A 13,233-nucleotide genomic window follows, 5' to 3' on the forward strand; every position below is an offset into this window, starting at 1 on the left:
GACTCCAACAGACCCCTTTAGAAAAATTATCCCACCTGTAATCACCTGAGAATTGTAAATCTCAAGCTGATTTATGAGGTCACTCCTCTAATAATGAAAAGACACTTTATCATGCAAAACTTGGAAAATATTGGAAACTTGGAAAATATTTTCTGACCCCTCCCATCTGATAATTCCTTGGGGATCTTATGTTTGTCCTCATCTCCTTGATCCTAATTTTTACTTCTGCTGAATTCTCAGTCACCTATGGCCTTGCCTCTCTCAAACCATTCTTATCTATCCATGAAGTATAGTATCAAATATGGGAAACTGACCTTTCTTCTTCATCTCCCCCAAACTCCATCCACACAAGACAGCTTCCCTTCAAGTCTGCCAGTCATCACAGGGGAGTGGGCCACAGCACAGCACGACCCCTCACCTGCACTGGACCCTCTTCAAGGCCCCCCTGCCATTGCCTCCACAGGGCGTGCCTCACTGGTTGACGTTTCTTCCTTAGCCCTCCCCACCTCCCAGTCTCCACCCATGTCCCACGTTGGTATTCTCCTTTTCATTACTCCACTCTCCACCCCTTGGATCCTCAGCTACCCCTGACACTCGGAATTCTCCCACTGTTTTGAAGCAAACCATCGCTCTCTCTTTGTACTCCCACTCCCATCCACATCCATGTCGGGGAGCCTGTTGTCCCAGACAGAGGAGAGGAGATGAACAGGGAGCCAGATGTACCTACACAAGGTACACCTGCTCTCCTTGTCACCCTGTTGGAAACTTGACCTGTCACAGTCGTTTAAACAGAAAATTCTTTCTCCCTAAAATGGATTCTGCCACCCATTCCCCCCTTATTGTTTTCCATACATACATATATTGGGTTTTTTAAAGATTTTATTTATTTATTTGAGAGAGAGAGACACAGTGAGAGAGAGCATGAGAAGGGAGAAGGTCACAAGGAGAAGCAGACTCCCCATGGATCAGGGATCCCGGTGTAGGACTTGTTTCCAGGACTCCAGGGTCATAACCTGAGCTGAAGGCAGTCACTTAACCAACTGAGGCACCTAGGCACCCCATATATTGTTTGGTTTTTTTTATTTTATTTTTTTTAAAGATTTTATTTTTTATTTATTTGACAGACAGAGATCACAAGTAGGCAGAGAGAGAGAGGAGAAAGCAGGCTCCCCGCTGAGCAGAGAGCCCGATGCGGGGCTCGATCCCAGGACCCTGGGATCATGACCTGAGCTGAAGGCAGAGGCTTCAACTGGCTGAGCCACCCAGGTGCCCCTTGTTTTTTTTTTTTTTAATTCACACAAACTATATTGATCATTGCCATAGGATGGTGGGACTGTAATTTTTTCTTCTCCATTGGGCAAATAGGCTTTCATGCTAGTTTTACTTAAAAAAATGTTAAGGGAATCCTGAGTGGCTCAGTGGGTTACGCCTCTGCCTTTGGCTCAGGTCATGATCTCAGGATCCTGGGATGGAGCCCCCACATCGGGGCTCTCTGCTCAGCGGGGAGCCTGCTTCCCCCTACCATTCTGCCTGCCTCTCTGCCTACTTGTGATATCTCTCTCTGTGTCAAATAAATAAATAGTCTTTTTTTAAAAAAATGTTTAAACCTCTCTAAGCCCTATAACCTTAACTATTCTTAACTTTGTTAAAAGAAACTCTTCCGTAGCCAACTTACTGAATGATTCACGAATCGGGCAGGATCCCATCTAACAGATAGAAAGGAGCTCCAAAGAGCCATATGAGGCCAGGGAAACTTATAGATCAGAGTAAGCAGGAACAAGGAAGTTACATGGGGCATTTACTGATTGGTTACAGCAGGGTTTCTTTCCTTCCAGGGAACAAAGGGAAGTTTGGGAGCAGGCTGGGAAACTTGTGTTGAGCTGGCAAATACCGGCTCATTGACCTTGGCTTGCCTCTTCTGGGACAGCTGAGCACAGTTAAGTGTTGGTTTGCTGGCGTGGGGCTCAACACCAGCGACTCCATCTTGGCCTAAACTTGTTACTTTAACAACTTGAACTATTGTAAATACTTCTGTGAAATAATTTTTTAAAAGGAGGTATATACTCAGTTTGAGAATCTGAGCTACATACATAAAGGACCAAATGTACCTTTTTACCTTTAAAAAATAAAAAACCAGGAATATGGTGCTTTATCCCAAGCAGGCTGGCAGTGTCTTACTCAATTGTTTTATCCTCAGTTCGTACATTTCGCCCAGACCTAGAAACACCTATGGTTCTGAATTCGTGACTGCTAATCTGGAAGAGAATTTCCAAACACTCTTGTCATGATTTGGAAGCAGACTTTGGTCATGTCAGATGATCTCCAGGTTCCCAGAGACAAGCTTGTTTAATTTGTGTCCTCCGTGCTTGATTGCTTACAAGTGTGAGTAACATGAATGATTTGCAAGAATCAGCTGTGAGGAGCCCTCACTAACCAGAAACACAGCATTTCATGTTGTATATAACCGCTCTGGGAATGCCTTCTCCAGCTAAATGCTGACTGTTCCTAAAAAAATCTATCAGGTATACATCAATTTATGGTCATATATACCTCTTTTTTAATCTCAAGACCTAAAGTTATTACTTCTGAAAAGAGCACTGTGAGTACATGGAACTACAAGAAGGTCATGCTAAGATGAAAACCGTCTCTCCCCATTCCATTCCTGTGGACTCTGCATTTTAACAGGCCATAATGATAGAACAGTGTTATGATTTTTTTTTTAATTTGTCATATGAAACCCTGTTCTATAATGTAAAAAGTGAATGGGAAGTCTGGTGCCTTCCCAGCACCAGAGTACGGGGCCATAGGGATGGCTAGATGCTGTGGTGAAGAGAAGAGGATGGCGGACGGCTGGGGCATCCCTTCTTCCCCTGCTCTGTCTCCATCAAGCAGCCTCTTCTGACCTTGTGAAGAGACAACACAGGCCTTAGGCCTGGCCCTGCAGAGCAATGGAGATCCAGAACACCAGGTGCCTGTTGGCGCTTGGTAAATATTTGTTGAATGAGGGAATGAATTTGCGGTGATCCCTTGCCCCGCCTACAGGACTCCCTTACTTGCTCCAACCCCTTAGGACTGGGTAAAGCCCACAGCCTGGCCTGGACCTCATGAGGGGTTTGTGCCCACTCTGGGTACCGCTCCAAGACTCGTCGTCTCCTTCAGACCTCCCAGCCCTCACTGAACATCCAAGAGCAAGAATGTGAACAGTCGAAGCCTGTGCAAAACAGAGGGACGGAGTCCAGAGACGGAGAATGTCAGTGGCCCGTTAAGTCCCCTTAAGGAAACAGGACAGCTAGCATGTTGTGGTCCGGTGCGGAGATGGCTGAGGACACTGCAACTTGCCCCTCTGATTGTGGAGGACCTCTTGGCTGGGAAGGCCAGAGGAGCCTTCGGTCCTGGACCCTTGAAGCTGCTTCTGCAGCAGAGGCAGGGCACAGAGCTGCAAGCCTGGCTGGCTGGGAGCTGGGGGCCCAGCGGCCAGTGGTGTCCACCCTGTGACCTGAAGAGAACTCTGGCCAGAATCTGGCCCCAGGGCCACCAATGCCTGCACAACCTGAGCGGTCTGCTGCACGGCTCACGTCGCCACCTGATTTCCTGCGTGCACAAGTTCTCCGTTGCTTACTTAAAAAAAAAAAAAAAAAAAGAAAAAGGTTAAACAACTTTTGGGTCAAACCACTAGTCAGATCTCTTGTTTTACAAATTTAGGAAATAACTGTAGGCCTTAGGGGCTAAATGTCTCTCAAGGTCATGAAACCAAAATCCATTCTCTTGACTCCTAGCCTGAATTCTGCTTTACAAATCTCCACTCAGCTCTCAGCTCATTAGTTAAGAAAATTGAATTGAGCGGGGAATTTGGGGGCAGGAGGGGGGCACACAGGCATTGCTCCCTTTACATACGGATTTCACTACAGGGAGAGTATAGAAATCTTGTCAGGTCCCTGGAAAAGCACTGGCTAAATGGCTCAAGCTTAGTCATTCAACAAACACTCATTGAGTGCCTTCTCTGTGCTAGCAAACTCTGGAGACATAGCAGCCTCTGACCTCCTGGAACTGGTCTTAAAAGGGGTACTGACCCTCATCCAATTTTTCTCAGTATGCAAATCAATCAGTCCTATCATATGTATTTACAAAGCATGCTGTGAATGGAGAAGTCCAATGTTCGGAGAACATATATAGGAAGACCTGACCAAGACTGGAGATCAGCACATAGCCTTCTCCTAAAAAGCTGACGTTTGGGCTAAGATCAGAAAGACATCCAGGAGCTAACCTGTCAACAGTGATCACTCATCTGTATTGACCTGAGTCCGCTCGCCTGGCTGCGTTAACTTCTGCAGTCCTCCCAGCAAGCCTCTAGGTCAGTATCTTCTCCATTTTAGAGATGGCTGAGCTGAAGCGGAGTGACAGAACGAGCATGCATGTTGGCCTTTGGCTCCAGGTCACACCCTATACTCGAAGCTTCGGTGGGTGTGGCCCAGGAAGGGGAGAAGCTAGGATCGTTGCCGCTGCCGTGCAGGGCAGATGGTCTAGAGGAAGCCGGCAAGACAAGAAAGGGCCCCATCATTTAGGTTATGATGCTCACGTTTCTCCTAAGACAGTAGGAGAACTTTTTTTTTTATTTTTTTTTTTAAGATTTTATTTATTTATTTGACAGAGAGAGAGACACAGCGAGAGAGGAAACACAAGCAGGGGGAGTGGGAGAGGCAGAAGCAGGCTTCCCGCCGAGCAGAGAACCTGATGCGGGGCTCGATTCCAGGACCCTGGGATCATGACCCAAGCCGAAGGCAGACGCTTAACAACTAAGCCACCCAGGCGCCCCAGTAGGAGAGCTTTTAAATCAGGGAGTACATGGTCATATTTACATTTTAGAATGTAAATTCTAAATGTAAATGTAAATTCTAGAATGTCCTGCTGTGTGGACATGGGATTAGAATGAGGCAAAGAAGAAGCATATAGACCAATTAGGAGGCCTTTGCAGTAACCCAGGCAAGAGATGATGCTGACCAGGAGTGTGGTTTCCCTAAGGAGATGTAGAAAAGTAGGCAGTTTCTAAGTAAAAGAGACCCAAGTCCCTTAGAAGCAATCACATGAAATATACTAATGACTGATTATTTTTATCCAGTCCTTTCATAGGAAGTATGGAAGTTCTTTTAATCTGAGTATACTTGACACACCATGTTACTATTGGGGTCCGTTATCAAAGGAACGAGACTGAGACAAAGTGAAAGTTATGTGAAGCTTTATTCTATGCCAAGCATTAGAAGTCAGACTGAGTGGCCAGGGCCGCCTCCGAAGAGAGCGACCCCCTCCCGATCTCACAGGCTGGTTTTATAGGGCATAACCGCAGACCCAAGGTACGTGACTTCTATTGTCAAGGCGTTTACTCCCAGAATCGATACCCGGAACCATACCAGGAACTACAGGGGCGTTTATTCCCAGAATGAAGTCCATGGATGTAAACAACAATATGGCTACCTAGGCAATATGGAGTTGCTCTGGCTAAGCAGGCCCTAATGGTTAAACAGGTTTTAACATTAAATTAGCCCTAACAGTTACATTAGTTTCAGGTGTACAACATAGGGATTCGGCATCTCTATGTTGTGCTGTGCTCCCCACAGGTGTAGACCCCATCTGACACCATACAACACCATTACAATACCATTGACTGTATTCCCTTTGCTGTGCCTTTTATTCCCGTGACTTATTCATTCCGTAACTGGAAGCCTGCATCTCTCATTCTCCTTCACTCATTTTGCCCATCCCCCCACCACCTTCCTTCTAGCAACCACCAGTTTGTTCCCTGTATTTATAGGTCTGATTCTGCTTTTTAATTCATTTGTTTTGTGTTTTTTAGATTCTACATGAGACTGAAATCATCTGGTATTTGTCTTTCTCAGTCTGACTTATTTCACTTAGCACAATACCCTCTAGGCCCATCCATGTTGTTGAAAATGGCAAGATGCCAACCTTTTTCGGGCTGACTCATATTTCGTTGCGTAGAGGTACCACACAGGAAGCATGGAATTTCTTAAACTGGTTCCCCCATACATTACAACTGTGGTGAGAACTGCCTTGAAACTTTCTGTAATTCATTCAGCCAACTGGAAACCATCTCAAAGGCTTCCTCCTTGGCACCTCTGCCACCACGTGACCCAGTGTCTTGGCCCCTTCTGGCTACTGTGGGCGGCTGTCCAGGCCTGTACTTGGAACTGTCACATTCCCAAGGAGCTGCTGTGGCCAAGTCTCCCAGGGCAGGGCCCTGATGGTTCTGTCAGGCATTTGCACTGTGCTGGGAAATGTCCCATTTACCAAGTCTAAATGTCAGCTCACAGTCCCACGGCTTCTGCACCTTTGGTTCCCAGATTATTTACTTGCTACATGGCTGAAATCAAGTTCTGGTGACTTTCCTGCCAAGATGAAAAGTTGGTTTTTTAAAGGCAGATGAGTGGCTCTGTGTGGAAATATTTGGGGCATGAGTGTCTTTGGCTGAATAGGATGCTACGGAAAATGTGGAGCCTTGGGTTGCTTTCTCTGCCTTTGGTGTTTTGAGCTTGCCAAGTTGAGGGGAGCAGAGAGCCAAAACGGACTGGCTACTGCCTCAGCCACTGGGAAGCATCCTCCTTGTTCCTGATTAAGTCCCTTTAAGAAGCAGATGACATGTGTTAGGTTCTAACAAAAGGAACCTCAAGGCCTTTCAGAAGGATGAGGCATTTGACCCTATTGTTGAAATCCTGTAAAATTCATTTTAAGTTTTGTTATGTCTATGTGAGTGAGATAGAATAACAAAGGCTAAAAAAAGGTCAGGCTTGCCTTTCTCTAGAGTTTCCAGGAAACTACCAGTCCTTTCTGAAACTCATTTAGTGCCTTTTCCTCCCAGACTGCGGGGGAGGGGGAGATGTTGGGGTTCCGCCACCTTGTGGACATTTTGGGAACTGCACCTCCCAATTGACACCTGTATCTCTGGGCTCAGAGGAGGAACCACTGTCCCTCACCTTACCCAGGTGAGGTGAGAGAGGCCTGCCACACCCCCTGGTCCAGGCTCCGGCACAGAGTAGAATGAGGACGATGACCGTGTTAACCTTCCCTGCTACCCTGCGATGCATGAGATCATCTGCAGCTGTTAGAGCCAAAGTCTGCGAGTCACCTGTGAGGCTGGACACTCCACTGGGACAAGCCCCACACTGGGTTGCAAGTCAGGTGCCTTCGTAAAAGTGAAATTCCAAAATTCTTGCCTTTTTTCTTTTTTTTTTTTTCCAGAGGGAGGAAGAAAATGAGAAATTAAGGTTGGCACCAGCTGTTTCCTGCATGTGAGGGGCTGGTATTTGCTACACTTCTGCTCCATGGGTCTTGAGCTGGAATGGGGGCTGCTCTTGGCATAAGAGCGGGGAAGGAGCAGGTTTTTTGTTGTATCCAGCCTAGCTTGTCTTAGGTGAAAGGAGAAGCCCAGAAGCAGCCTGTGTATCCTCTGGGCTCACATTCGATTTAGTAAGGGGCCTTTGGCCACCATTTCTCGTGGGCGCTTTGAGACTAGCAGCAGTAGGTTGTGTTGGGTAGTGGAGAGAACATAAGGTCCCGTGCCTCACAGCCCTGCTTTTCTGTATACTCTCCTTCACATGCCAGACATACTGCACATAACACACGTACCAGTGTGACCTTGGGCACGTTGCCTGTGACAACGTAAAGTGGGGACAATAATAGAACCTGCCTCAGGAGATGCTTAGAAGATGGAATGAGGTCTAGGGGCCAACTCTTATAACTGGCCCACGTGAGTAGCCAACATGTGCTGAAGATTCCTGGGCCCTCTGTAAACACCTAATAGGAAGGACTGGCCCAGGTTGTCGGGAGGGGGGGAGTGGTAGAAAAGTAGTGGGTTTAAGGGTATCTCTTCTATAGTCTCTGATTCAAAACAGCCAAAGCAGGTCCTTGTCGCTGTGGTAAGGTGTGCCCGGAGGAGGTTCACAGTTACAGAACTGAAGCATGGCACGTGACTAGGGGCCAGGGCCCCTGCTCCATGCGACTGGTCCCTCCACCTGTGTGCAAGTACGTGTTCAGGAGGCAGTAGTGCGGAGAGCCCTTCAGGCTTCAGGTGGTGGGGTAGCCCCCAGGCTGTCCCCGGGAGAACTTCTGAGACAGAGGGCAGCAGAGCCTGGCCCGTGTGAGGTCTGGCTAGGTGAGCAGTGTGCACGTTAGTTGGCTGCCAGCGAACGAGTCTCTTGCAAAAGGCACCAGAAGGATATAGATTTTAGCAGCAAAACCTGAGGACCGGCTTTGTCACTTCTGCCCATTCTCCAGTAAGGACTCTGAGCTCTAGATCGGGAGTATAGGGTTTCTGAGGTGGCCATCCCCTCATAAGGGAAAGAAAGATGTCTTTGTTTTCTACTCTGTGCCAAGTGCTATGCTAGGAAGTTCAGACATTTAAACAACTCAATGGCCCTGTGAAATCGGAATTGTTATTTCACCCATTCTACAGGTGAGGAAACTGAAATGCAGGGAAGTGATGTGGCTGGGCTGGTCTCCCCGGCTGCTGGGAACGGAGCCCAGGTCTGGCTGGAGGTAGGAGAGTCCGAGCAGGACTGCCTCGTGGTGTCTGCTGCTGCACCAGGCACGGGACCATGGACTTGGGAAGAGCTTCCTGCTGAGTTGAGAGTGGAAGGATTCATGTGCCAGAGGGCCTTTGGAAACAGGGACAGATGCCCCAGCATGCCTCTAAAAGACCAGCTCCGTAAGGCAGCGGCTAGCAAATCCTCCATTCAGAATTCCTTGTCATCTGCCCAGTGGCCTGCGGACCCGCAGCCAGCCGTGTACAAGGGCGGACTTGATCAGCTTCGGCTCTTCTCTTTTAGGCACACCACCTTCCAGAGAGGTGCCGGCTGGGAAGTACCCATTCATAGTCACGTCCGACGATGGGCGGAAGGTTCCTGTGGTCCAGGCCTATGCTTTCGGCAAGTACCTAGGCTATTTGAAGGTTGAGTTTGATGAAAAAGGAAATGTCGTTGCTTCCCATGGAAATCCCATTCTTCTCAACAGCAGCATTCTCGAAGGTATGTGAAACTCAAGGGAGGGTTCCACCAATCCAAAAATTAGATGGCTGGACTTGTTGTGTGGTTAATGTTTCAGGACAAGACTCTGGTACCTTTGTGGGATTGAGTTCTCCCTTAAGTTTGCCCTCTTCATGGACAGGAGATAGAAAACACACCCAAATGCCCCAAATCCCATTTGCTTCCCCAAGTCCTCTCAGCATCAGATACCGTGTCCCTGCTTTCTGTCCCTTTTCAAGCTTCACCCAGGCATGGGAAAGCCACTCTCACCTTGTGTCCAGAGGAGGGCAGCTCATGGAAGCAAAGGGGTTCACACTGTGTGGAGCGGGGCTCCAACACCAGTGTCCCACCACCAGGAGGAGCATGCCTGTGGCAAGTTGCCCAGTCTTGATGGGCTTCAGTTTCTTTCTTTATCGGAGGAGGGAATGTCTTTCTTTTTTGTCTGGGACTCAGATTAAAATACATCTTATGTCCTTCTTTTGCACATAGTATATGTGACCACACCCCTATGCCACTGTCACCTGCTTTTCACTGCTTACGGTGATCAGGGAGGGGAGGAGGGTGCCCTGCAGAGCCTGTAGTCACAACACAGACCTCTCAAGAGCCAGAAGGAGAGGCTGGGACCACACAGACCGCAGAACCTCAGCAGGCCCTTTATACCTGCACTGGACGCTTTTTATCCTCCCCCCAGCCCTCCCATGCCACCACCACTAACATTATCCTAGGTGGGCCCACGGGCTCGTGCAGGTGTGATGAGTTGATGTTAAGCTAGTCAGTGCATCTGGAGCTCCTGGCTGGCTCAGGTGGTTGAGTGTCTGATTCTTGGTTTCGGCTCAGGTCATGATCCGGCGGTCCTGATGTCGAGCCCCATGCTGAGCCCGAGTAGGGCTCTGTGCTCAACAAGGAGTCTACTGGAGATCCTCTCCCTCTGTCTCCCTCCCATCCTTCTCCCCCTACCCAGGCATGTGTGCATGTACTTGCTCTCTCCCTCTCTCTCTCCCTAAAATAAATAAATCTTTTAAAAAATTTTTTCTTTGCATGCTTCTAGATCCAAGCATAAAAGCAGACATTAACAAATGGAGGATAAAATTAGATAATTATTCTACTCAGGAATTGGGGAAAACAGTTGTCTATTTGGATGGCTCCACTCAGTCATGCCGTTTTAAGGAATGCAACATGGGCAACCTGATCTGTGATGCTATGGTGAGTGGTCCCAGGTGCAGGGCCTGTGCCTGGGTAGCGGGGAGGGAGCGGGGAAGGATGCAAGGAGGGACAACCTGATAATTAGACCTGAGAATTTTTAAAAAAATCAGTGCCCAAACTAAAGCTTGGGGGGAATCATACTGAGTACCTTGGGAAGGTGCCTGATCTAGCCCAGCAGACCATCACTTTATTGCTTTATGAGGACTGAAGCCTTTAGCGGAAATTGTCCATCCTGGATGTTGCTTTCCTTTTGTAAGATGGTCTGAGTACACAAAATGTCACTACTCTGATGATGTCGACACAGTAGGGAAAACGCATGTGCTTGGGCCTAACTCGGCCAGACTGTCTCACTGATCTGTCCTCTCAGCTCCAGAGAAGTAGGCCTTGAATGAATAGGAGCCTCCTTCACAAGCAGAGAATGACAACATGTCATTATGTGATAAGTCCCGTGGCTGAACGCATCACCCCTGAAAACGCCCCTCTAACTGTCTGCAGGCAGACTGGCCGTGGCAGCCCCTTGGGGGCCATGCTGAGCCAGCGTCCCTGGGTCAGACTCAGCCCTCACACCAAAGCCTGCATGCGCCCAGGGGGCTGACTCTGTCTGCGCCTGGCATGGCGCCTGGCATACACACACCCAGTAACTGATGGCCAAGTAAATAGTGGTGTTCACACTCTGCAAAGTGAGACGGTGCTGGCCCCCCGGAACTAGGCAGTCATGCAGAAGAAGTAGTGGAAGAGAAGCCTGTATGGGAATGGTTAGAGAAAGGTCTGGAAGGAAACAAGCTGTTAGCAGTGCTAACCACTCTGCTAAGAGGCTGAGGCAAGTATAAGAAAACCGTTGCTTTTGCACTATTTTTTTTTTCCCAAATCAGAATGTATTCATCTTATTTCTGGTAACGAAACATGTATTTTGTAAAAGGTGGAAATGGATCCTGCCATTTCAGGAGGCCGTCTCTGTGCCTCCGAAATTGCGGGCTTGGGAGTTGGCTGGGGACCTGACATGGAGGCCAGGGAGCATGTTGGCAAGAGGCCCTGCTTTCAGAAGCAAGCGTGGGGCCTGTGGGAGGTGGGAGTAGGGGGGCAGTATGGCAAGGGGGTGGGCAGCACGGCAGGCCAGTCTGCATGAGGCCCTGTCCTAATACAAGAGCCAGGTTTCACTACTGCCCACTGGCCTATGGGGTCTTAGGAAAGAGGGCTTCAAGCTACTTGCTTCTAAAAGTCTGACATGAGACTGGTCACAGTTTCTTGTCTTTGCTTCTCAGCACAAAACTAGTTCTAATCAAACTTCAGAAGTGTCTGGGACCACGGGAGCAGGGAAGAAGCAGCCATGTTTCCTCGGTGGAGGCAGTCAAATTCCTGCAACTGATCCTGAGGAGAAAGATGTAGAATAACTAATGTAAATTTATGTTACTGTTGCAGATTAACAACAACATTAGACACCCAGATGACGTGTCCTGGAACCATGTGTCCATGTGCATTTTAAATGGAGGTGCCATTCGGTCGCCCATTGACGAACTGAACAACGGTATGCTTCCAGGCTTAGGATCGTTAACTCAGCATGTTCTATCTCCAGCCAAGCCCACAGGGAGCCACGGCTCCTCTCTGCCATCAGCCCTGCACCACAGTGTCGGCCTCTTCAGTTCGGGTCCACTGCTGCTCAGTCAGGGCCGCCCCAGAAGGACACACAGAGGTAGCAGCTAGGCATGATGGAACCCAGTCTTTTTTTTTTTTTTTTTTTTTTCAAGGATTTATTTATTTGTCAGAGAGAGAGAGCACGTAAGCAGGGGGAGCAGACAGAGGGAGAGGGAGAAGCAGACTCCCTGCTAATCAGGGAGCCCAGTGCGGGACTCAATCCCAGGACTGTGGGATCATGACCTGAGCCCATAACCAACTGAGCCACCCAGGTGCCCTGGAACCCAGTCTTGATTTAAACTTCTGACTCAACAAAGCCAAGTACTAATTATGCTGATTAATTAAAAATACTGACAGTCTCTTCCTTGATATCAGGAAAGAGAAAGCAACAAGTTGCCAGCCTTCTGTGCTGGAAAAAAAAGACCCCACTGGATTAAATTTTTCTAGTGCGTTTACAAATATCCAGGATATCATAGGGGAAAGCAAACCAACTAGACAGACACAGTCAGGACACTTACAATCGCCCCTAATATGCTATCAAAATCAGGTAGTCTCCATGTGAAGCCCCACACTTGGCTCATTGTCAGACAGGGACAGGTGGCAGGGACGCATCGCCTGTCTGTAGGAACAGAGCGACGCTTCATACCCACTGAAGATCCAGCTGCAAGCCGGGGTCCAGGGCAGAGCACCAGTGACTCAGAAGCCACGGCCATTTCTAAGCTCCTGCCATCTTGCCCAGTGGAAAAGAGCATGGCCAGAAGCCTCTTGAGTCCGTTCCCTCCCTAAGTGTCAGGAACACTTACAAAGCTGATGCTGTCCCAGTAGCGTTCCCAGAGCCTCGTGTCTCCTTCATCTGCGCTGGTCTTGGGATAAGCTCATTCTCAAGCTGTTTTTCTTCTTGCCTCATCTACAACTACCCTCAGGCACAATTACCTGGGAGAACTTGGCTGCTGTGTTGCCCTTTGGGGAAACCTTTGACCTGATCCAATTACAAGGCTCCACACTGAAGAAGGCCTTTGAACACAGTGTGCACCGCTATGGCCAGTCTACTGGAGAGTTCCTGCAGGTGGGCGGTAAGTCACCCTTCAGCGTGAGACGGGATTTCCTGCTGGTTGCCCCAGCTCTCCACATACCAGGACCTCCACGACCAGATTTGTTTAGGCCTTCCCCCACGAATGCACAGTCTTTCAATGGCCGTGGGCTCCCAGACTGCTGAGATTAGGTCAGGGTCAAAGCCCAAGCCCCTGGCAGTGAGCAGTAATTGCTACATCGGATTTGGACATCGGATGGACCCTCTGCAGGAACTGGCCCTCCAAATTCTAATAAGCAGCTCAGCTGCCTCGAGGTCTAGTTTCTATTAAAATCT

At 48.6% G+C, this 13,233-nt stretch overlaps 1 protein-coding gene across 2 annotated transcripts in view; it reads left to right on the forward strand.

The window, feature by feature from the left end:
* The window catches only part of LOC111147462 (5'-nucleotidase ecto), a 46,782-nt gene that overhangs the window by 29,022 nt on the left and 4,527 nt on the right, over window positions 1–13,233 (forward strand). Inside the window, exons 4-7 of one of the 2 annotated variants that reach the window (XM_022503491.1) lie at window positions 8,838–9,035; window positions 10,081–10,235; window positions 11,655–11,760; window positions 12,791–12,940. In XM_022503491.1, the coding sequence (XP_022359199.1) occupies window positions 8,838–9,035; window positions 10,081–10,235; window positions 11,655–11,760; window positions 12,791–12,940 (609 nt within the window). The remainder of the gene's footprint in view (window positions 1–8,837; window positions 9,036–10,080; window positions 10,236–11,654; window positions 11,761–12,790; window positions 12,941–13,233) is intronic. The other variant, XM_022503492.1, reaches the window with a different exon arrangement.

Source organism: Enhydra lutris, unplaced genomic scaffold (genome assembly GCF_002288905.1).
Source record: "Enhydra lutris kenyoni isolate GAN:26980312 unplaced genomic scaffold, ASM228890v2 scaffoldscaffold17, whole genome shotgun sequence".
NCBI classification, from domain to species: Eukaryota; Metazoa; Chordata; class Mammalia; order Carnivora; family Mustelidae; genus Enhydra; species Enhydra lutris.